At 40.4% G+C, this 26,288-nt stretch overlaps 1 protein-coding gene across 1 annotated transcript in view; it reads right to left on the bottom strand.

Annotated features, from left to right (window-relative positions):
• Positions 1 to 495: 495 nt before the first annotated feature.
• Positions 496 to 26,288, bottom strand: part of LOC109922808 (protein CC2D2B-like) — a 158,169-nt gene continuing 132,376 nt past the window's right edge. The window contains exons 31-37 of the mRNA XM_048609173.1: positions 24,221 to 24,343; positions 23,607 to 23,665; positions 20,738 to 20,915; positions 10,129 to 10,302; positions 4,108 to 4,165; positions 2,952 to 3,113; positions 496 to 566 (exon numbers count right to left, since the gene is read on the bottom strand). Coding sequence (XP_048465130.1) covers positions 496 to 566; positions 2,952 to 3,113; positions 4,108 to 4,165; positions 10,129 to 10,302; positions 20,738 to 20,915; positions 23,607 to 23,665; positions 24,221 to 24,343 — 825 coding nt within the window. The remainder of the gene's footprint in view (positions 567 to 2,951; positions 3,114 to 4,107; positions 4,166 to 10,128; positions 10,303 to 20,737; positions 20,916 to 23,606; positions 23,666 to 24,220; positions 24,344 to 26,288) is intronic.

Genomic DNA, 26,288 nt, shown 5'->3' with positions numbered 1-26,288 from the left:
TGTGCCAAAAATCGGCTGTGTCAATTTCGAGGAGTTGCATAGCAAGTTTTCTTATGCACTTTAATGCTGCTCACTTCATTATGTATGCACCACACCTTTCCGGCACCTCGCTCACACTACTGAGTGTGTATTAGCAGCAGCAGTATTCGCCACTGCCAGGACCTTCAGGGACTTCCAGTGCAGATGCCCCTATTTAAAACCCAGCTATACACCAAGTCAAGCTTTACCAGCCACAAATAGCTCTTCACAACACATGTAACAGGAGGGAAACAAAAGACAAAGGCTTCTGAGGGCACAAATGTTGCACAGGTGACTCTTCTTTGGAAATGTAAGCTCACGTTCTTCAGTGTATCACTGTTTTACATCATCATCTGATCGACAGTCACTGATTGTAGCTACAAGAATCAAACTAAGCAGGTTACGCTATATCCTGTTACAACAATTTCTAAGAGAATGCTACACTGTCTCTAAAGCCCAATGTAATGTAATGTATTCTCATTCTTCAATGCAAGAGTATCGATACTGGAAAGTCTTCAAAAGATTTGAAAATGATGATTTTTCTGGAACTACAGGAAAAGTGAAGAAAAACAAACAAGATAAAGTTGTATTTGCTTCGGGAATAGACAGGAGCTGCTTGCCTTTTGACTGTAAAGTTGCTGTTGTTGTTGTCTAATGACTAATCTCTGCATCCAGTTGGGTGGATATTGGAACTAGATGTCAATTAATTCCAATCTGGCTTGTTGTACCCAATGCTGCCGTATCCTATCATGATATTCCTCCTACTCAATGTTCTTACCTTCCTCCTTGGCAGACTGCTATTCCCTCTCCCAGCTCTTCCCCATCCAACACATTTCCTCTTTGCCTGCTCCAATTACGCAAAAACAACATGCTAGGGTTATATAGCATACTCTGTATGGAGTATACTGCAATGACCCCCACCTCCCAGACTGATCCAAGCATCAAAACCTCGTGTTCAGGAGGGCTATGATCTGCTTCATAATGGCTCCGACCAAAGAATGCTACTTTATGTTTATGCTTGCCTCAGACAATATATTGGGTATGCTGTCATCAGCCATGGTTGCAGAGGGTAGCCCTTGTCTCCACTAACCATCCCCGAAAGGCATGTGATGCTTTAATGAATTAGGACAGAAGAGTTCTCAAGGATATAGGCATTGTTACAGCTTCCACAATACGTGAGCAGACTTCTAAGCTATGATACCAATGATCACAGATGACTTGTGTATTGATGGAATGGGATTCTTTCCTGTGGATGAAATAGGTTGCATTATGATAGGGTGCAATCTGTAGTTGAAGGCCCACTTCACAGTTTTGCCTCATGGAGATGCTCTCCACCTGGGGGCAGCCAGTTATGTTAGCAAAGCCTACTCCCCAGGCTTTGAGAGAGTGATCTGGCACAAATTGCGTCAGTAACAGCCTTGATCCATAAGTGGGTTGAGGATTGACAGATCCCAGACAGGATCCTTGCAAGCAGTCGGTTGTGTAACAATTTAGTGCAGCTGTCACCTTGACGGACAAGAGAATAAGATGGACATCCAGCCCTTCAGGTTGCAGGTCCCACTCCAGCAGCTGACATAGTTCTGTGATTGTGTCTGGACATACTCTGTGGCTGCACTGTGTCTCACTCATCTGGAGGAAATAGCATCAATGATAATAGTCTCAGGGCTTCCTATAAGCCTTCTATGTCCGGAGTGAACCTTCAGCCGTGAATTCATAAGGAGGCAATTTGACAGCTGCTGCAGATGACTACTCATTCTGGGATTGCTGGCACAACTGCTCCTCCTCCATTTCTCTGAGCCTGAAAAGTGTTGAGGCCACACCAGCCATGTTCTCTGCTGTGGCTGGATCCATTGGTCACAGTTCCAATGAACCTGTATGGGGAATATCAGAAACAGAGCAACCCTTGGTAATGTAAGCAGTAAGCATTCACATCACAAGGAAATGAAGGCTTAGTATATTCTCAATGCCCTGGGAAATGAAGGACTAATCATCCCTTGTGCAACCTATGAGATTTTGGATTGTCTTTGTAAATTGTAGCCAAAAGGTAACACTTATAAGGTTACCTGTGGTAACTACTGCTTCACAGAGATGTCTGTGATTAATCTGTAATGACGAATGATATGGTCAAGATTGATTGCAAGCAGATTTGTATTCCACACATTGGACAGTGATGAGTTTCACATGCAGGATGCTATGATTACAGATGACTTTAAATTGTAATCTGAGAATGCCTGATTAATGTAATTGTCCCTTGAAGGGCCTCACATCACTCACATGTAGAGCCTGCATCCTCAGCCAGAAAAGAAACTATTTACTCTGTCCATTCCACATGTGCTCACAGCCATTTTCCATTTCCATTACACATTTATGATTTGGATGAGATTGGAAAGCAATGCAAGTCGTGCTTGGCAGAGTGAATTGCAGGCTTAGAATAATAATGTAGGGACTGCTCCCAAACCTTCATGTTCCTTTCTTTCTTGCACTCCCTGTCAACTCCATCAGTTCTGAGTTTCTGACTCATTTAGGTCTTCATCTCCCAACATTATCCTCTGGGCCCCAGGCCTACAACTTAGTCACATCAACCATCATGATACACCGTCTCTTGTTAAGGCCATGGTGGTAGTGATCGTCGTTGACTCCTGTCCCACAACAACCCAGGTCTTCCAATGCACTGTCATCTCCCACCCTTATATGGCCTATCTTCACAATTATTGTTCCCTTTGCAACCCAGCATGCTGCCTCCAATCCCCAGAACTGATTTTGCTAAAATTTCCTACAGAGTGCTGTCCCCGCTGATAATTCACTTGATGTTCATTGGCCATGCACCCAGAACTGGCCATGATCCAAACCTCTGATTGACTTTGAAGGGCAGCCCTGACTGATGAGTGACCAGACCCTTGACTGATATCTGTACAGTTCCCTATATGACTTACCAATACTTGCCAGATTGGTTGCACAGGACCTGCAGGTCTGACCATGACCTGCTGATTTTCCCATGTACTCAGTCACTCGGTTGGCTGCCCGGTTCATATTGCAGCACTGCAAAACGTTCTCTTGAGCTTCTCTTGAAATGCTCATGCTTTGTCCGTCAAAATCTCAATTAAAAGAGTTAAGACAATTTTGTATTCATTATTTTCATACTTTGCTTAAGTTGAGCCAAATACCTTTCATTTACTGTAATTAAGATAAAGTAATACTCATTTTAAACTGAATTAAATATTTTGACATTGTTTGTTTTGTTAATGTTGAGTGGATGTGAATGTGCAGGGAGCAACCCGTGCGCATCTCAGTGCTTAACATTGTGGTAAAACGGTGGTTAATTGTTAGTCCTGTGGTCGTCCAGCCAGCATATTATGCAGAAAGTTGAAAACTTCAGATCATATGATACAGAAGAGATCAATTTTGGAAATTACCCTTTTGCAGGTTTCAATAAATTTCATCCTAGGGTCTTAAAAGAAATAGGTAGTGAGATAGTTGATGAGTTAGTTTATATTTTGTAAAACTCATTAGATTCGGCAAAAGTTTCTTTACATTGGAAATTAGCTATTGTAGCTCGTTTTATTTAAAGAGGGAGGGAGGCAGAAAACAGGAAACTACAGGCTAGTTAGTTTAACGTTTGCCACAGGGAAACTGTTAGAAGCTTTTAAAGAATTTTTTTTTTCTTTTCATTTTTTTGTGGGATGTGGGTGTCGCTGGCTGTGCTAGCATTTCTTACCCATCCCCAGTTGCGCTCGAGAAGGTGGTGGTGAACTGCCTACTTGATCCGTTGAGTTCCTCTTGCTGTGGGTTGGCAGCTATTAGGGAGGGAATTCCAGGATTTTGACCCAGCGAATTGTAACAGGGCACTTGGATAAGGTAAAGGTAATCAGCTGGAAGTCAACCAATAAATTCACTAGGATTTTTAGATGGAATTTCTTTATCCAGAGTGTGATTAGAATGTGGAACTCTTTCCTATGCTTAGTTGAGATTTAGGTGCTTTAACGGAAAAGGGAAGAAAGAAATATGTGAAGCACTGTGGGATGTTTTGTTATCTTAAATGTGTTACTTAAAAACAATTTGATGAGGTTGGTGAGAGCTTTTAAAACATACTTTTTAGAGGCTGCACGCTCAGAAGAGCTAGCTTAATTTTTAAAGCCTCAATAAAGATCTGGAAATTACAACAATTCACAGAATCATTTAAAGGTGTTTGATTCACCCTAGAGGTGCAGTAAACTTTGTGGTCTGGACTTCTTTTCTGTTATAATGTTCTTAAAACTAGTACAACTGATTGTGGTAACTCAGGTTTCACTAAATGCAAATTGTGGTTAACATTCCACAGCTTTTACATCACGTGATTCCAGTCAAATTATGCTGCTCGGATGGAAATTCTTGGCTAAAATATATATGTTAATGAGGAACTAGTAGCAATTTTATTGGACTTTTGTATCTGTACATCTATCTACTCTACACTGGCATGGAATATATTACTGAAATATTGAGCTGAATTTTATTGCCACCTGCCTATATACTTGTGACCAAGATAGCACAGAAAGTAAAACCGGTGATTTATTCATCATATTCCCACATATTCTCGAGCTGTTCATCCTAGTACCTTGCCCCTTCAATTACGCCTCCCTCCCTGGCTTCCAACCCAGTTGAAACTCCCCTTTCATCCCAGCATCAAAGGTTAGAATCTTGTGCTGCTCCCTAGAGTTGGAAGGGGAAATTAATCATGGTTGAGTCCAAAAATCAGTTTCCTGTCAATGGATGAAACTTTAAAATTAAGGCTCTGAACTTTAAAATGTGGGATGAACACTTCAATGACAGGGAGTCAGTGTCAAGGAGACAGGGTGTCTGGTGTAAAAGGAGAAAGGGTAACCATGTCTTGAATGTGCACCTCCTGCTGGGAGAGCAGTTGGGGTTTCTAAGCAGGGCTGGTCATAAATACAGATGCTATCAACGCTATCAACAGCAGGTCATAGGGAGTTAAACAGTGACTGCTGGGCAGTGGAACAGTGACAATGAGAGGGGGATGGAATGCAGAAAGGAGAGAGTTGAAAAGTCATGGTTGGATTTTGTGAGGAAATATCAAACATTACAGAACAGGTGTCTTCAATAATGGGAGGCATAAGGGTTAGGGTGCGCATGCAGACATTGGATATGGGCTTACAGAGGAGATAAGGTATTTGAGTGTTATAATGTCAAGGGTATTGATAAAGTTTAAGGGTAACAGTAAAGTCATATGGTAGCATTGGGTGGGTTGAGGCTGATGGGGTAAAATTGGTGGATATGGGGAGGAGTGAAAGCACTGGAATATCTATGAAAGGTAACGCACATCGTCTTATTAACCTGCTGCAGCGAATGTAGCCCTTCACTAAGAGTGATCACTCAAGTTTTGAGAAGGGTCATTTCAGGTGGATGGGATTACTGGACATGCTCAATGGTAAAAATCATGGGAATCCTAATAATCATGATTCAACTGGATGACAATCATGCTCAGGTGTGGGCTCCTCTCTCTGGTCACCATTGGTCTGGTAACAGCAACATTGCTCCCTGACCCCTGTGTCTCATTCAAGCAATGTCCAAGCAAGGCCCAGGTGCTGGAGTAAAGGCATCTTCTGATGACCCAGGCAGGAAGTGATGGAGGTAGGGAATTGAAAGTTCCATGAGCTTTCAAGGGGAATGGTCTGTGGAAGGATACTGGACTGTATCATAAGTCTATGTTCAGAGTGATTGTGGGAAGAGCAAAGGTTGCACTCTGAAGAGTTCTGTAACGGGCCAATGTTGTGAAACTCAAGCATGACTGTTGAAAACATAGGGATGATAGAAGGAATAAAGATGATGTGGGTGAAACTTTAAGGGTCCCAAGTAGACTGTCATGCCTGAAAAGGATGGAATGTCTCTGGGACCAAGGTAAGTGTCTCTTGAATGTTTTTAGAGTGATGGAGGGAATCTCAAAAGTAGTTGAGGGAGCATGTCTTGGCATGGGTCCCATTTCCCAGGTTAATGCTCCATTGTCCATGCATTTGGATTTATCAACCAAGAATTCATCTGAGGCCCTCTAGGGTGGGCCTCACCATGGTGGGTGAGTGGAGTCCAAGGTTTTACCAGCCCAAGAGCTTCTCAGTGTTTGCTCCACCCCAACAACTACATGACGGCTTGTTGATGACAGGGAGTAACCAGAGAATATTTGGCTAATGGTACTAGTACAAAAATGTCACCGAGGACAGATCCAATGTAGCCCAGCCTCAACAAGGGCAACAGTAAAGTAGACTTTTGGACTACTGAAGATGAGGTTCCACTGCTAGGACTGCTGAGGCAAAGCACTTCAGGACTCTCCAGATCGAGCAGCCAGGATGTTGTCTTGCACAATACCACTCTGTAAAGTGGAGCTGAATTTGTAAAGTGGGAGATGGTGGAGCCACATGTATTCTTAATGATGAGGAGGAAGAGGCAGTAGTGAAGCTACAATGGCAGGTGCCAGGGTAATGATATGACATTAAGAGATGACCATGCGTGTATCATTGACATCAGGTTCCAGGCCAACTGAAGCACTGCAGTATTTCTGTGCCATATGACTTATTATCCTTTGTTGGCTGGAAACCCTGTTTCCCTCATTGACCCATATGTTTTTACTTCATTGTCATGTTCTAATGGCTACATTGAATTTTACATTTTCAACTTAGTACTGCTAGTACTGTAATTCTGTACCTAAAGTAATACACATCCCATTTGCATTAAATGTTCCACATAGGTAACACTGCATTGTCTGTTATACCAGGAGCAATATGGTACCTGAATAACACTTTACATTCCTGTGACCTTAGACAAGTGGAAGGAAAACTGCTGCAGTCCCTTGACAGGAGCAAGTCCATCTGTTTGCTACATTGGATGTCATATATGCTTTTTATTTGGCACTGATATATTCATGTCTCATTCACATTTCACAAATAAGGAAATGCCTGTTGTGGCTGTCACCAGCAAAACATGCAACAACTCAGCTACAAAAATGCTCAACAGAGGGATGATAATTGTGTGAACACGATCTGCTTTTTGTGCCAGATCACAGTCTCCTTAAGATTTAAGTCTGCAAATGTCAGACTAATCATACAGACCAGACTGACATGTGACTTCATAAATGTTGCACCTGTAGGTTCCTTATAGGTTCACGTCAGCCGGATAGGAGATGACTCCAAAACCTTTGAATTCACACAACGGTTAAAGAAACTAGAAACAAAAATAAAATGTAACAAATATGTTCAAAGTGTAAAAAACACATATTTGCAATTATGTTTCTTTCTATATAGTAATTTAAAAGTTGTGTCACTTTTGTGCCCTTTAGAACTCCTTATTTTTTTCTTTTCCTCCCACCGCACCTCAGTGCATCTTGACTTTCATAGCTGCTGTGAGATAGCCCACTGACTGCTGAGCCCTATTCACTGTGATAATGTTGGTGTCCTTCCTCTAGGCTTAGAGGGTTGTGGGCTGCTGAGAGTTTCCTGAGCAGGTAGAGATTAAGGCTCTTCGGCTTGATTTGCTGAACATGGTGTCACTGGAAGAGGAAAGGTGGAACAACAGGGCACAGGTGGAGTGCCTGGAATGCTTTGCTGGAGCTCCTCCTCCCTGTCAGTGTGCAACAATACTTCCCTGACTCCTTTAAGAGGAGTGGCATTCTGGAACGAGCAGTCAAGATGTCTCAAGTCCTTCTCGCTCAGTTATTATTGCATAGACTAGAGTAATGAAAGAAAGAAATCAGCTCATATCCACCAACAACTACGCATATTGCTGGACCTCATTCTCCAAAACAACCACTGTCCTTTCCATGGAGGCAATCAAATATTCATGTGCTGATAGAATGTAGCTGGACACCTCCACCTTTAACTTTAGTCATGCATAGATTCTAGCATCTCTACCAGATGTTTGTTGCCTGAATCTGCATATCCAATAAGTATTTACAGCCATATTCAGATACATCATCCTACAGCTACAGGCACATAGAATCATAGAATCATAGAATCCCAAAAGTTCAGAAAGAGGCCATTCAGCACATCAAGTCCACACTCACCCTCCAAAGAGCATCCCACCCAAACCCAGCTCTCCACCCTATCCCCATAACCCCACATTTTGCATGGCTAACCCACCTAGCCTTAACAATCCCTGGACATTATGGACAATTTACCCTGGCCAATCCACTTTATTTGCACATCTTTGGACGGTGGGAGGAAACCAGCACTACTTGAAGGAAAGTCATGCAGACATGAGGAAGAACATGCAAAATTCCAAACAGACAGTCACTCAAGGTTGGAATTGAACCTGAGTCCCTGGCGTTGTGAGGCCTTGTAGAGCTGTTGTAAGACTTCCTTGTTCCTGTACCCAAACTCTCTTGCAATGAAGGCCAACAAACCATTTGCGTTCTTAACTGCCTGCTGCACCAGCATGCTTGCTTTCAGTGACTGACTCAGGTCCCTATGTACATCAGCCTTTATCTATCACAATTTAAATAATATTCTGCCACTTCTTCCAAGCGAAGTGAATAACCTCATGTTTATCCATGTTATTCAGTATCTACTGTCTATTTACCCATTTATTCAACTTGTCTAAATTGTCCTGAACCCCTACGTTTTCTTCATTATTGCCTAATTTTGTCATCAGCAGACTTGGTATTCTATTTTATTCCCTCATCAAAATCACCCAAGCAATGATCCTTGTGGTAACTTACTTGTCACTGCCTTTCATTCTGAAAGTGAGCCATTTATTCCTACTCTGTTTCCTGACTGCTGGCCAATTCTCAATCCACACTAGTATATTACGACCAATCTCATGTCATCTGATGTTTCACAATAACCTCTTATGTGGGACCTTATTAAAAGCTTTCTGAAAATTCAAAAACACCACATCAACTAGTTCTCCTTCATCTATTCCACTAGTTGCATCCTCAAAAAAACTCTAGTAGATACGTTAAACATGATTTATAAATCTCTGCTGCCTTAGTGTAATACAGATGTTACATTTAGCATCCTCTTATCACACTGTTTATAATAGACTCCAGCATTTTCCTTACTATTCATGTTAAACTAGCAGTCTGTAATATCTGGTTTACTTTCTCTCTCCTTTGTTAAAAACTGGTGTTATATTTTCCACCCTCCAATCTGCCAGGATTGTTCAAGAATGTACAGAACTTTGGAAGATGACAGCCTATTCAAATATTATTTCCATGGCTACCTCCTTTAGTGTGCTGGCATGTAAATGATCAGGCTCTGGGAATTTATCAGCTTTCACTCCCATTGATTATTCCAACGTTATTTGTTTTCTAATAATAATTTACTTCAATTTCTCCTTCCCAAAAGACTTCGAATTCCCAAATATTTCTAAGAAGCTTGTTGTGTCTTCTTCTATGAAGACAGAACAAAAGTAGTGATTTGATTGCCCTGCTATTTCATTATCATTATCAATTTTCCCATTTCAGACTGTAAAGCAGCAGATCTCTCCATTCAGCATGAACTGCTCCTGGTAGGAGGGGACAACCTCCCTGTCAGTCATAAAGACTGCAGGCATTACCTGGCTGGTGGCACACATAATGTGGCCTCCACTGACCACTGGTCAAAATATCAGTTACAGCAGGATGCCCACATAAGTGCCTCAATTGGCTTTCAAGCAGAAAGGTTATCTATAGGTATTGTAGCCCTAAATATTATTGAAAATGTCTCTGATCTGCTTCTCCCTGCTCAGTTAAATGGACTTCCCCTGCCTCCGCCTCCAGACTGGGTGAGGTGACATTCTGCCCATGCTTTGTTAACCAGGATTTTGACGACAGGACTTGGTGTGAACAAGTGTTTGATAAATCTGCTAAAGGAGATAAAGGAAAGATAATGAAGTAGAGTGTAAAAATCAGCTGAACTAGTATAGTGCATAAGAATTTGGGTTTAATCTATCAAAAATCACAGCAACTTTTGGATCATATGGCCTTCCCTGTTCCTAAGTATATAGATTCAATTAACAGGGATTAAATATTAACAAGACAGTTAGAAAGACAAAATATAAAGACTGCAAAAGAAGAAAAGAAGTATTTAACAACTAAACACAAGTATATCTTCTAAATTGCAAAGTGAGTTTTTTTTATGTATCATGTACCAAAGATGCTACATAGATCCACACTGATAGTACATTGTTAGGATATGGATAAATGTACACTGCAACAGCAAACTCCACATTAGGGATTTCTATATTATGAATACCAGTACTGTAGACTTTATCAAATATTGTCTGCAAATTTGAATAGCGCATCTGAATAGGAAATCCAGAAACCTGTAGAAGAGCACAAGAAAAATAATAAATTGCCATAGTTGACAGCTAAATTAGATACTTCGTGAATCAAAACATTTCTTCTTATCCAATAAATTAAATGTGCAGAGAGATTCAATATAAGGTGATGACCTACACACCATTCAATTTTGCAACAATCAGTTGAAATTTTGCATATCATGTACAGATAGTTATGGAGACCCAGTAGTTTTGTTGTAAAACTTGGATTAATAAAATAATGCAAACCTATATTTATTCAAGTTAGTATATAATCTCGTCACAAACTTTGTACTTAAAGAAAACTAAAGTACTTAATTCAAGTTGTGAATGAAATACATATATGTTTCAAAATGGAAGTAGGCCATTCAGTCCAGCTGGCTCATGTTAATATTTACATTGTGTGAGCAAATATGTATGATCACACTTATCCAACTTGCTCTATCCCTTCAAGCAATTTCCCTTCATTTATCTATTTGATCGAATCTGATTATTGATCTAGTTGTTTTCGCAACCTTGGAAGTGAATTCCACAGTCTTGCAACATACCTTATTGATTAACACTGCATTGTTCTACTGAAACGTACCCAAATGTCTTTCTACGTGTTTCTTGAAATAACTCCACAGAGGCCAGTATCCTGTCACCAAGTCACCCTTTATTTACACATGGAAAGTCATTAACACCTATCCAGCTCCCTTGGAGCCAGCTCTCAGAGTGCCCCTTATTAGTCTTCCCTGTAATTCGCATGATAAATGGAGACAGACAATAGACCATGTAAAACATTCTCCATCATCTGCTGAAAAATTGCACAGGCTGACAATATCCCAAATGGCAGTTTCATATATTGGTACAAACTATTATGGGTATTAATTGTAGCATACTTCTGGGAATCCTCAGCTAACCGAAATTGCAAGTACACATGGCTCATGTCCAGCTTCATGAGGCGCAGACTCCCACTAGCTTTGCGTATAAATCCTCCATGTAAAGCAATGGTATTTATCCAGCTGCAAAAAGCAGTTTACCATTTGTTTAAAATCTCTGCAAAGGCAAACTGACCTGTCAGGCTTCGCAGTCAGTAAGACTAATGCTGCTGATTCTGCAAACTGGACTGGTTGATGATTCCTTTGCTTTCCAGCTTTCTGATTTCTGCCTCTACTTTTGTCTGTAAGGTAAATGGCACTAGGTGGGCCTTGCAGAATTGTGAAATTGCTTCCTGGTCAACATGCAAGGTGGTCTTGGCTCCTTTGATAGTCCCTAGACCATCCTGAAAACCATCCAGGTATTTAATTAGGACTTTATTCAGGCAGCTATTTTCTAATCGAAAAATGCTGAGCCAATCAAGGTGAATCGTTCTCAACCAATTTTGCCCCATCAAGTTTGGGCCTACTACAATCAATGGTAACTGAACCAGCTGCTTTTCATAACAGACCGGAACTGAAGTTGTATCATTTATCTGTAAAGGTTCCCTGATACAGGTTCTCAGTCTAGCTGAAGTATTGTGCAAACTTAAGGGTTGGGATCCAGAGCAAATTTTGTTAATGAATGGTTCTGCAATCATGGAAACAGCCACACTGGTACTGACTTCCATTAGAACCGGGTGAACATTTAACCAAATGTTTATTTTGATTGGTTCTGATTTGGATCTTGTTAAGCAATTTAACTACTCCAAACAGATGTAAGTGGACTTTCCAGGGTGTACACTCTCCCAGATACTGGCCTTTAAGCTCTCTTGCTCAATTTAGGTCTAGTGGGACACATTTGCTGTCTCGGGTCCACATTCTGGCAGCAACTACACTGCCTTTTTAGCCTAGATCCTAAAGAAAATTATAACCATTTGGCTGAGGCTTGGCTTTACTTTGGGGTTTTGCTGTGAGCTGACCCAAAGTTCCTCTGTTCAAGCTATGTCATGAGTGATGCTGTGCAATTGCCTTCACCCGAGTGGTGTTCCCCAAGCTCAGTTGGACTGGCTAGGATGTCCATCGGAATACCCTGCAATTCGTATGCTCCATTTGGCACATTTTCCAATGATAAAGCCAGTTGTAGTGCCTGTTTGAAGTCAGTTGGGCTTCAGCTAAGTGGCACTTTTGCATGGTTACATCATTAATCCCAGCGGTCTCTGAGCATCTCATTAAGGGTAAAACCATATCTCTGCCAGTCATCCTAACCTAGTTAAAAATCCTGATACGGATTTCCCTGGTGCTCAAATTGCCGAATAAAAATGATAGCATCTCAGAATTAGAGGAAGCTTGGGGTCGTTGAAAGTATTTAGTGTCAGGTGGCTCAGGGAAAGTTAGGCTCTTTATAACTGAAAACGTTGTGGGTCCACAAGCTGACAGGAGAATTACTTGTTGCTTTTCATCTGCCCCAATGTAATTTGCCTGGAAAAAGTAATGCATTCTTTCCACGTACTGGGCCCAGTCTTATATGCAGGGTCAAACGAGTCAAGCTTCCCAAATAACAATGATGCAAGCAATGCTTATGTCAACTCAAAGATGACTGTTGCGAGCGAATTACTGTCATCGCCACTGAAATAACTCCACAGAGGCCAGTATTGGGTCATTAAGTCACTCTTTTACACATGGAAAATCCTTGAGATTTCTCTAATGTGCAGCACCCAAATGTATAAACATTGCACCTTCTAAGCTTCAGCATTGTCGCTGTAGGGAGGACCAAATACTGCACATGGTTTACTAACCTAGTTCTCATTCAGGTTTTCTATAATTCTATCATTCACTTGTGTATTGTTATTCCATGGCAAAGAATTTTACTGACATGCAAAAATGAATACAGGGATCACAGTACAGATTAACTTGAAACTGTTCTTTGTTGCTGCCCATCTCTTTTAAATAACTGCTGTGTGCAACCTGTGCTAGTTGCCCTGCACCTTGGGTACAAGCATCAGCAGGCAGCCCGATACCCTGAGTGACTAGCACAACATAAACACAGTCTACTGATCTTAAAAGAAAGGTGCTTTGTGGCTGTAAGAAGTAAGGGTAGAATTTCACATTCAGGCTAGCAGTGATAATTTTGAGCAACATGCGAGAGCAAGCATTCAGTGTTCAGACAATATGGAGTAGTAAATGATCAGGATGCAGTGAAAACAAGTAGCAGCAAAAGTGAATACTATAAGTGAGATAACGAGGTGTAGAACTGGATGAACACAGCAGGCCAAGCAGCATCAGAGGTGAATACTATAAGTGTTGCTCCAAAAACATAACGCATTGAAGAAAGAAGTTTAATAATCTGGCACAAATTGTGGGTGCAGGTGAGTCATCTTCAAATTATATATCATACAAACACTAGCCTCATCCACATTTTTTTCCTATCACCAAACCACCTGTGATATTTTTTTCATCCATTAACTGCCACCAGTAAATCACCTGTGTTTTCTAATTGATTCATTTACATGCAAAGCCTATTAGGGCAAGGCACTCTTTTTCAATTTACTATTCTCCACAATTAAATCAATACTCAACCTTCCAATTCATATGCTTTACCTGACCTGCACAAACCAAGCACTCATACTCTGATGTAAACTGTGGAAAATGTGTTAATGTCATTTACTGCAAGTTTGGGCTCTTGGATTCTAAGTACGTGAGAGGACTAGACAGGCAGTGCAGGAATCCACTGTGACTATTCCCCTGCAAAACAGATAAACCATTTTGAATACTGCTGAGGGTAATGGCCTGTTAGGGGAAACCAGTAACAGCCAAATTCATTTCAAATTGTTGGCTCTGCTGAAAGAGAAAGGAGGAGAAAGTGTGGAAGTGCAACAGTTATTGGAGATTCAATTGTAAGGGGAATAGACAGGCATTTCTGTGGCCAGAAACGAGAGTCTAAGATGGTATAAAACCAGAAGTTGTTGGAAAAGCTCAGCAGGTCCAGCAGCATCTGTGAAGAAAAATCAGAGTTAATGTCTTGGGTTGAGCGTCTCCTCAAGCATCACTGGTCCCGAAACGTTAACTCTGATTTTTCTTCACAGACTCTGCTGAGCTTTTCCAACAACTTCTGTTTTTTTTGTGATTTACAGCATCCTCAGTTCTTTTGGTTTCTGAAGGATGGCATGTTGTCTCCCTGGCGCTAGGGTCAATGATGTCTCAGAACAGCTGCATGGCATTCCAGAGAGGGAGTGTGAACAGCCAGTGGTCATGGCATACATTGTATTAATAGGTAAAAAAAAAATGAGCTCCTAAAAGTAGAATACAGGGAGTTATGAAGCAAGCTGAAAAGTAAGACATCAAAGGTAGTGATCTCAGAATTACTACCGGTGCCACGTGCAAGTCAGACTTGACGTAGCAGGATATATCAGTTGAATATGTGGCTAGAAACATGGTGCAAAGGGGTGGGTTTCAGATTGCTGGGATATTGGGACTGGTTCTGGGAGAGGTGGGTACATTCTGGATGGATTACATTTGGGCAGGACTGGGATTGACGTCCAAGGGCAAGTATTTGCTCATTTGGTTGCTGCAGGTTTAAATGAGAATGGCAAGGACAAGGGGGGGTGGGAACCTAAGTAGGGTAACAAGAGAAAGAGAAATCAGGATGGTAATAAAAGAAAGATGCAAAACAATAAATGCAAAAACAGTCTGGCACAGGCTGTGGCAAGGCAGTGGCAGAGGAGTTTCAATCCAGCAGTGAAAGATGGCACTTGAGGATCAGCGACTTCGACATTGGTTGGGTACAGTGTAGATGGTGCAAAGCGGTGGAGGGGGGATGGTGCTGCAGGCTTCATTGATGGTGATAAGCTGGCTCAGGACTGATGGACTCTCTTAAATTATTCAAAATGATGGCAAATAGTGGTGAAATATGAAAATTTTTCATTGTATGTTATTGTACACTTACTGTAAAATACACATGACAATAAAATCATTAATTAATTCATTCAGTGGAAAGGCTAAACAACAGCGAGAGGCAAATAAGGCCATAGTATAAGGAAAAACCACAACAAATAAAGGGAGCATATTAAAAAAAAGAGCAATAATTGTGGGTGACTTAAGCTTCATGTTGTCTGGGTCAATTAAGTTGGAAAGAGTAGTTACGACAATGAATTCAGAGAGCACATTAGGGATTGTTTCCTAGAGCAATATATCATGGAGGCAACCAGGGAACAGGCAATCCTGGATCTGGTGATGGGTATGACAGAGTCAATAAATTATCTCCTAGGAAGTAGTGATCATAACATGATAGAAGTTAATTTTCAGTTTGAGTGTGAGAAACTTGATTCAGAAACAATTGTGTTTAACTTAAAGAAAGGACTAAAGGTGACTGGACAGATAGATTAGCAGAAAAGACAGTAAGCAAGTAGTGTCAAACATTTAAGGAGGTAATTCATGACCCTCAGATTTTAAGACAAGATAGACCAACTATGGCTAAGGAAGGTCAGGAGAGTATAAAGTTGAAAGAAAATGCATATAAGAAAACAAAAGCCAGCGGTAGCCTTGGAGACCAGGATAAATTCAGAATCCAGCGTAGGAGGGTTAAAAAGACAATAAAGAGAAAGAAAATAAACTACAAGGGCAAACAAGAGAAATATAAAAATTGACAATAAGGGGTTCTTCAAATATATAAAAAGGAAAAGAGTATATATAAAGTGAGCATAGGCCTCTTAGAAAATGAATCTGGAAAGGTAGTTATCGAGAACAAAGAAATGGCAGAGAGTTAAACAGATGTTTTGTATCCATCTCTACGATGGAAGATACATCAAACACCCTATTAATAGTAAAGAATATAGAGGAAGAATTAAGTACCATCACCATCACTAGAAAGGTAGCATTAGATGAACTAATAAGGTGAAAGGTAGATAAATCCATTGGTCCTGATGGCTTGCATTCTAGAATCCTAAAAGGAGTAGCTACAGAGATATTGGGTGAATTGGTTGTAATTTTCCAAAACGCCTTGAATCTGGAGAAGTACTGGAGAATCGGAAAGTTGCCAATGTGACACCCCTATTCAGAAAGGGATGAAGGCAAAGAGTAGATGACTATATCCGATTTGTCTAGCATCTGTTGTTGGAAAAAATGTCAGAATCAATTATTAAGGGAATAACAGCAGAACATTTGGAAAATCATAATCTAATCAAGAGAGTCATATGGCTTCATGGAAGGGAAATCACATCTGAAGAATTTATTTACAGTTGTTCAAGGAAGTCTCAACTAAAGTGGATAGAAGGGAACCAGTAGGAGCCAGAAGACAAGGTACCTCACAAAGGGTTAAGTCATAAGATAAGCCCATGATATTGGAGGTAGTATATTATTAAAATAGAGCATTAACTAATTGCCAGTAAACCGCAAGTGTGGAAATGTGGTTCTTTTTCAGGTTGGCAACTTGTAACCAGTGGATCAGTGCTGGGACAACAAATGTTTAAAATATATATTAATAACTTGGAGGAAGGAAATGGATGTATTATAGCCAAATTTGCAGATGATGCAAAAATAGCTGGAAAGGCAGGTTGTGAGTTGTGAGAGTGATACAAACAGTTTCTGAGGGATATTGATATGCATTTGTAAGGCCAAATTTGGAGTACTGCGTACAACTGTGGTCACTCTGCTATAGGAAGGATGTTATCCAACTGGAAAAGGTGCAATAAAGATTTACAAGGATGTTACCAAGACTGGAGTGTTTGAGTCATAACGAGAGGCTGACTCCTTTTTCCCTGGAACTTGGGAGGCTGAGGGATGACCTTATAGAGGTTTATAAAATCAAGACGGGCATAGATAAGGGTAGGGGACTCCAAAACTGGAGGATATATTTTTAAGGTGAGAGGGGAAAGACTTAAAAGGTACCTGAGAGGCAACTTTTTCCACATAGAGGGTGATGCATATGGAACAAGCTGCCAGAGAAAGTGGTAGAGGCAAGTACAATTACAACATGTAAAAGACGTTTGGACAGATACATAGATAGGAAAGGTTTAGAGGTATATGGGCCAGTTGCAGGCAAATGAGCCTAGTTCAGTTTAGGAAACCTGGTCAGCATGGATGAGTTGGGCAGAAGCGTCTGTTTCTGCGCTATATGACTGACTGTAAATGGGCAAACAGTTGGAAAATGATGTATAATATGTGAAAATGTGAAATTATTTGAATGGAGAATAACTGCAGAAGGCTGCAATATATAGGAATTTGGGGATACTTGAGTATGAAACACAGGAAGCTATCGCATAGGTATTGCAGGTAATCAGGATGGCTAATGGAATGTTATCCCTTATTTCAAGGGATTGGAGTACAAGGATAGAATATTGTAACTGTACAAAGTGCTGGTGAGACCACATCTGGAGTACAGTGAACAGATTTGGTACCTTTATTTAAATAAAGATATCATTCCATTGGAGGCAGTTCAGAGAACATTCACTGGGATGATCCCTGGAATGTAGGGATTGTCTTATGAGCAAAGGCTAAACAGGTTGGCATACTACTCAATTTAGAAAAAATGAGGTGATCTCATTGAAACGTATAGGATTCTTAAGGGGTTTAATAGGTAAATGCTGAGAAGATGTTTCCCTCATGGCCACAAAAAATTAATGGTCCAGATACCATACCGCATTTTTTTTCTATTCATTTTGTGGGATGTGGGCGTGTCTGGCTAGCCAGCATTTCTTGCCCCTCTCTAGTTACCCTTGAGAAGCCTTCTTGAATCGCTGCAGTCTCCTGCTGCGGGTTGATCCACAGTGCTATTAGGAAGGGAATTCCAGGATTTTGACCCAGTGACAGTGAAGGAACGGCAATATATTTCCAAGTCAGGATGGTGAGTGACTTGGAGGAGAACTTGAAGGTGGTAGTGTTCCCATATATCTGATGCCCTTGTCCTTCTAGATGGAAGTAGTCATGGTTTTGGAAGATGCTGTCTGAGGATCTTCGGTAAATTTCTGCAGAGCATCTTGTAGATAGTACACACTGCTGCTACTGAGCGTCGGTGGTGGAAGGAGTGAATGTTTGTGGATGTAGTGCGCTGCTTTGTCCTGGATGGTGTCAAGCTTCTTGAGTGTTGTTGGGGCTGCACTTATCCAGGAAAGTGGGGAGTATTCCATCACGCTCCTGATTTGTGCCTTGTAGATGGTGGACAGGCTTTGAGGAGTCAGGAGGTGCGTTACTTGCTGCAGTATTCCTAGCTTCTGGCCTGCTCTTGTAGCCACTGTGTTAATGTGGTAAATCCAGTTGAGTTTCTGGTCGATGGTAACCCCCAGAATGTTAATAGTGGGGGATTCAGTGATGGTAACACCATTGAATGTCAAGGGACAGTGGTTAGATTGTCTCTTATTGGTGATGGTCATAGCCTGGCATTTGTGTGGAGCAAATGTCACTTGCCACTTGTCAGGCCAAGCCTGGATATTGTCCAGATCTTGTTGCATTTGAACATGGACTGCTTCAGTATCTGAGGAGTCACGAATGGTGCTGAACATTGTGCAATTACTGGCAAACATCTCCACTTTTGACTTTATGATGGAGGGAAGGTCATTGATGAAGCAGCTGAAGTTGGTGGGCCTAGGACACTACCCTGAGGAACTCCTGCAGAGATGTCCTGGAGCTGAGATGATTGACCGCCAACATCCATGACCATCTTCCTATGTATCAGGTATGATCCAACCACCGGAGAGTTTGACCCCTGATACTCATTGATTCCAGTTTTGCTAGGGGTCCTTGATGCCACACTCAGTCGAATGCAGCCCTGATATAAAGAGCTGTCACTCTCACCTCACCTCTGGAATTCAGCTCTTTTGTCCATGTTTGAACCAAGGCTGTAATGAGATCAGGAGCTGGCGGGAGCAGGAGCAGGTCCCTGGCAGAACCCAAACTGGGCGTCACTGAGCAGGTTATTGCTGAGCAGGTGCTGCTTGATAGCACTATTGATGACACCTTCCATCACTTTACTGATGATCGAGAGTAGACTGACAGGGTAATTGGTCGGGTTGGATTTGTCCTGCTTTTTGTATACAGGACATACTTTGGCAAATTTCCACATTGTTGGGTAGATACCAGTGTTATAACTGTACTGAAACAGTTTGGCTAGGGGATTGGCAAGTTCTAGAGCACAAGTCTTCAGTACTATTGCCGGAATGTTGTCAGGGCCCATAGCCTTTGCAATATCCAGTGTCTCCAAATGTTTCTTGATATCACATGGAGTGAATCAAATTGGCTGAAGACTGGTATCTGTAATGCTGGGTACCATTGGAGGAGGCCGAGATGGATCATCCACTTAGCACTTCTGGCTGAAGATTGCTGCGAATGCTTCAGCCTTATATTTTGCACTGATGTGCTGGGCTCTTCCATCATTGAGGATGGGGATATTTGTTGAGCCTCCTCCTCCACTGAGTTGTTTAATTGTCCACCACCACTCACGATTGGATGTGGCAGGACTGCAGAGCTTAGATCTGATCTGTTGGTTGGGGATCACTTAGCTCTGTCTATCACTTGCTGCTTTCGCTGTTTGGTGTGCAAGTAGTCCTGTTTGGTGGCTTCACCAGATTAATACCTTATCTTCAGGTATGCCTGGTGCTGCTCCTGGCATGCCCTCCTGCACTCTCCATTGAACCAGAGTTGATCCCCTGGTTTGATGGTAATGGTTGAGTGGGGGATATGCTGGGCCATGAGGTTACAGATTGTGCTGGAGTACAATTCTGCTGCTGTTGATGGCCTATAGCGCCTCATTGATGCCCAGTCTTGAGTTGCTAGATCTGTGCAAAGTCTGTCCCATTTAGCACGGTGATAGTGGCACACAACATGATGGAGGTTGTTATCAATTTGTACAATCATGTTATACCAGGTAACTAAAAAGGAAACAGTTTCATAACTCATGTTGGAAGTCTTCAGGTTAATTAGCTCAAAATTCACATTCACATTCTAAAACAATTTGCCTCCAATTAATTTTCTAGAATTTCGAATGTAATTGCTGTATCCATCCCCTAATACTGACTTTATCTCTCCCTTTGGCAACAGTTTGAACAGTCCGTTCACAAATTTGATTTCTCATTTGATCCTAAGATAAACTTCCAATGTCAAATTCATGACATCTCTAACATCACCTATATCCACTTCAGTAATATTGCTCAATTTTCCCCTGTCTCAGCGCATCTTATGCTGCAACCCTTGTTCATGCTTATGTCAATATACAGTGTTGACTGCACCAATGCACTCCTGATCTCCTACATTCTACTCTCAATAAGTTTAAGATCATTCCAAATGTTGCTGTCTATGTCTTAACTCACACCAAGTCCCATTTCCCCATGGCTTTCGTGTTTGCTGACCTTAACCAAGCTTTTGGTCACCTGGACTGCTGTCTCCACATGCACCTTAATGTCACATCTTTCTAATGTTCCTATGAAACGTCTTGGGATGTTTAATTTGGTTAAAACTGCTATACACATATATGTTGTTGTATTGATGGTTTGATAAGTCAGTGATGAGAAGAATTTTAATTGAAAAACTAATATGTTCTAAGAGGTAACACGAACCTTGAATTCTTTTAATAAACTCTCTAATCCTGTGCTCTGTTCTTCACTCACTGAGCGACCAAGGTTTTGTTCGAGTAGTGGAAGAAAATTTTGAAACACTCCAGTGCAGTAACGGTTCCATCGCGTGGGGTGCTGAGCTCTCCATTCCATGATTTTGTTCTTCAATGCCCATTCAATTCTAAATCACAATGAATAAGCAGAGAATAAAGCACATAATAAAATATCTGTACAAACCCAAGAGGTAGGATTAGAAGTAGGCCATTTAGATCCTGGAGCCTGCTCCACCATTCACTATAACCATTCTGCTGATCTGTTTGTGTTTCAAAATTCACATTCACATCTAACCCCAATAACCATTGATTCTGTTCCATAACAAGAATCTATCTATCTCTGCCTTACAAGCATTTAATGGCCCTACTTCCACCACTTTCTGGGGCAAAGGGTTCCAAAGTTGCACAATTCTATGAGAGAAACAAATTTTCCTCGTCTCAGTTCTAAAAGGGTGAAACCTAATGTTAGAACAGTTCTCTTAAGTTGTTGACTGATCAACAAGAGGAAACATCCTTTCCACATTAACCTTTCAGGACTATTCAGGATCTTATAAACCTCAATCAAATCATCCCTTGCTTTTCTCAACTGAAAACAAGCCCAGCCTGTCCTCTCATTCCAAATGTCATTTTGTGGAGGGAAACAACCCAAAGTTCACTAGCCATGGGAAAAGTTTTAAACATTCAACTCAAGGATGGGTTACCGCACCAATACGTTGATTTGTTTAAGTGATTAATTGTGTATTTAACATCAGATTTCTCCATTAGATAAATGTTATTTTTCAGGCTTAGTTCAGCAAAAAGGCCAGCTTTTAACAGAAAAGTTTATCTATGCAACAGCAATTTAGCCAACATAATCTATAAATTAACCTACATTCATATCTCTAAGTGCTATAATGATAGCTAGGGTATGGTGGTGTCCTCTGCTGATCCTCCAGGAAGAGCATGGCCCTTCTCTGCACTGTCTCTCTACCAGGACCGCCAGGTCCCTTATCAGAGAATCACTGAATCATCTTCCCTTTCTCTGAGATGTTCATAAGCTGTGTGGCATTAGGGAAGTTTTAGAATGCCAATGCACGTCCAGCTGTACAGCAGCCTTTCAAAGATGACATGGCCACAAGAGATACTGGTCTTTTGGCAGATATTTGCTGAGTGTCAAGTTGAGTCAGGAACAACACATCGCAAGATGGGACCGGAATCCAATGTGACAAACACTACAGGGACTGAGCAGTTAGGTAATGCATTGAGCTTGGTAAGATATGGTCATAACTCTCTAAGTCCAGCAGCAGAAATCCCTCCAAAAAGTTCAATTCAACTCTAATATAGAAAAGAAAATAATGCAAGATGCTGCCTGAGGGTACATCAAGGATTACATTCTGCGAGCTCTAACAGCTTCGCTCATACAAGTTTTCATTTTTGACCTTATTAAGTATACTGCAGTCTTTCATGGTGCTTTTTATGCACTATCTTGAGCTTAAAGTGGCAGAAATGCTCACCAGTGTGGGCATCTTCCAATGTTCATTCCACGAGCACCATATTCAAAGTTCAGCTGTGCACCAGTTCAAGTGCTGCAAGCAAGTAATAGCCCTTCACAGTTCAAGTAAATTTGTAAATACACTTGTAAATATATTTTCATTTTACATCATCATCTGTCTGATTGATTGTCATTTTTAACTGTAGCTATAAGAATGAATTTAGGGAGACTTTCATTTCTCAGTGCTACACCATATTAGAACGATGTCTGGAGGAATGTTACTCTTTCTCGAGTGCCCATTGTAGCATCAATTCTGATCGTGTTTGAATGTGGAAGCATTAGATGTTGTGAAGTCTTCCAACTATTTGTAATGTTAACGTTTTTAGCCAACAGGAAAAGCCAAAACAGAACGAACGAAAAGCTTGCAATTGTGTTTGGCAATGAACATTGGCTGCTTGTTTTTATGGCAGCAGCACGTCTGCTGTTAATGAATGACCCAACTCAGTTCCATTAGGAGTGAGTGTCAAATAAGTCCTGGTTTGTTACAGCTATGCTTTGTGCTCTGTCATGGTGAAGGTGATATTTCATCTAATCAATGCCCTCATCTTCCTCGTTAGAAGAATCCTGCTGCTTTTACAAAACCTCATTGTCCATCAGACCCCTCGTTGTCTGCTCCATTTGTCCAAAGCACAACAGACAAGGATTATGCTGTGAACTCTGTAGCATACTGCAAGGTCTCTCCACCCCCCCAACCGCACTCCCACCCCGCCCCCGAAGCATGGGAACATCATTTTGAGGAGGCCCATTGTGTGGCCCTTGGTGGCCCCAGTGGAAGAATGCAAGGCATTGCATGTACACTGGGCCTCAGGGATTACGTGACAGAGTGATCAGCAATGGTAGCTTCTCTCAGAGCATCCACCCTTGTAAGGCATGTGACCTTTGAATGAAACAAGAACTTGATAAAGTTATTTCGCTCGATGTTGGATTTATCAGGAATATAGCCACAACTGTAAATGATATGTAGTGTACTATGATAATGAATTGAATGCAAAGTACTTGTTTAACAAGTCTGACAACTACTGCATGTTGATTTGCACTATAACTTGCATCTGTCTTTAATGGGCCCATGTTTCCTTAGCTAGTAATTGCTTTTTACAGTTCTCCCAATTAGCTGAATTTTCACTTTTTTTTGCATTTTTGTAAGCTTCTTCTTTTAGATTTATTCTGTACCTTACATTGATTCCGGTTGCCTATCTACACAGGTAGAGCTTTTACCTTTAAGATTATGTACCGGGTTTTGTATATTGAAAAAGTATTCAAACAATACAATAATAAACATAGCTTCTACCTGCTCTGTAATTTATCAACAAGGCTTCTTTCTGTGACGTGGTAGATTAGTTCTGACGGCTAGAAAACATTTTAGTATTATATGTTACAGATGTATTTAAGTATCTAATAAAAATAATTTCTTCATATTACTGAATCAATCAAATTGAAATATTCTTTGTACAACAATACAAATAAAGTTATTTCATTAAGGTACATAGGAATATAGAAGCAGGAGTAGGCCAATCAGCCCATCAAGTCTGCTCTCATATTCAATTATATTATGACTGATCATCTAAACTCAAAGTCACCTCCCCGTGCTATCCCCATATCCTTTGATGTCCTTCATAGCCAGGAATCTATTGATTTCTGGCTGAAACATATTTGATCATTGAACTTCTACAAATGTCTGTGGTAGAGAATTCCAAAGATTCACTAACCTTTGAGTAAAGAAATTCTTCTTCAATTCAGTCTTAAATGATCTAACCTTTACCCTGAGACGATGTCTCCTGGTTCTATACTCTTTGTTAAAATCAGTTTCAAAACAGGCAATTGTGTATCAGCAGGTAAATGTTATTTCAAGATCATGAACCATAATGTTGACTTTAATATTTCAGATAAACCAGAATCAACTACCTGTACAGAAGATAATACATAATTCTGGGAACCCTTGGTGAAGAATGGTCGCCAATTATTTTCCTTTGTGACATCAAAATTTATACTCATAGGGAGACTGTTCTTTTGAATATTAGCCCAGACCTATAAGAATGTGTTTCAAAAGTCAGTACATAATTTTTAAAAATTACTATACATTAATTAAAATATTTAATAGTTAAATCAGTACCAAGAAGTATAATACACTATGCAATAAGAATAAAAAAATTCTGGAAAACTGAGTGGGTCTGACAGCAACTGTGAAGAAAAAAAGTAAGTTTTAGGTGATGATATTTTATCAGGCACTCTGTTTCACCGTTTTCCATTAACTCTGTTCCTCTCTACGCAGATGCTGTCAGACCTGTTGAGCATTTCCAACATTTTCTGTTTCTATATCAAACTTCCAGCATCCACAGCATTTTGCTTTTGGATTAGCTTTCAGTAGGTTTCATCTTGTCTACATCTCTCAAATTTCCAAAGAATTTTTTTTCTAAATTAGATTGCAGATAATGTTATACTCCAAGGATCATTAACACCATATTCCACTGCAATATTTACTTATGTTGAATGCAGAAGTTTGGGAACTACTTCAGTTTACAACTAAATATACCATTATGGCAAAGATAAGAGGAGTGAAGTGTCTTTCTTTAATTCTCCTACTCCACAACATAAATTGAATTGATTTATCCGGTTCCCAAAATGGCCAATCATATACTTCCTCTGTACTAGACTTTAAAAGATCTATCAATCAGTTTCTTTAATAAACACAGTATTATTTATTTATTACAAGAAAAATTATTCAAGGATGATGCAAACTGCTTAACAGACTCATTTTGTCTATGAAAATAAGTTTACTCCTCTAAATAACTCAAAACATATATAAACACAAATTCTGGGTAAGGGGGAGGAATACAGTTACTTTCTATATTGTTTTGGAACAATAAGTGTTAGTTCTTGAAGGCAAGAAGTAAGGAGAAAGTGTGGACTATGTGAATGGCTGACAGTCTAATGTTCTTATGCATGAAGGCACCAATCACAAGCAGTTGACTGCAGGGTCTTTGCCATTGCAATAATCAGGTTTCAATCTGGACCAAGCCTCTAGCTACCAGACTGGACTGACAAGAAGAGTTTTCTAGAAACAGGAAGGCTGGGCTGGGAAGCACTTTTCTGTCCCGAAGCTGGCCATGAAACAAAATCCCAAACAATTTCGAAGTAGATGTTAAAACCTGATAGTTGTAAAGATGGGCAGATGTCTACAGTAAACAAGCAGTTATCATAAGTGTCATGACAACTGATCATAGTCCCAAATTATTTATGGGCATATTGACTTTTTAAGGAAGACAGTATTTCTTATTTAAAAACATTCAAAAGGACATGCAAGCTAAAGATGGCTTGGATTGTAAATTCAAATATAAATAAGGATATAAATCCAAACTATCTGGAAAATTCCTGGGTGGAATCTTCTCAATCCCAAGACAGCATGGAAGGTCACATCTGGAGGTTGTCAAGGAACTTTGGATAGAGACACTTCAAAGGAAGAACTGCAATACAAAAGCTGAACTGTAATCTCATGGTTACAAGGATAATGGCAACCATTGCCAACTTAGCAGAAACTATTTCCTATGAGTTATATCCCATATATGGACAAGATATATAAAAACGTAATTCTTGGCAAAATATATATATAATATCTCATTCTAGAAATACACAGTGGAAGGGCTTAAAAAAACCAACTGCAACTCAGATTTCTGAGTGCTGTTCTTCTGTTCAGTTCTATTGGGTTGATGTTTACTGCGAAGGTCATAACCGAAGAACATTCACAGCAAGTTTAAAGAAAGTCTGTCTCTCTTTCATTACGATTTATGGAAGCAAGTCACAATAAATCCACCATCTAAAAGAAAACAGGACTACTGCATTCAGCTAATTTGCAGAACAAAGATGCTGAAGGCCACGATCAATGTTAATAGCATGAACCAACTTAACAACCATAACATTCCACCATTAACTAATCATAGACAGGCCAAAAACTGACTAATTTATCTTTTTGCTA

This window comes from Rhincodon typus, chromosome 20 (assembly GCF_021869965.1).
Source record: "Rhincodon typus isolate 14 chromosome 20, sRhiTyp1.1, whole genome shotgun sequence".
NCBI lineage: Eukaryota > Metazoa > Chordata > Chondrichthyes > Orectolobiformes > Rhincodontidae > Rhincodon > Rhincodon typus.
The sequence above is the reverse complement of the archived record's forward strand: the minus strand, read 5'-3'. Positions and strand labels throughout refer to the sequence as shown.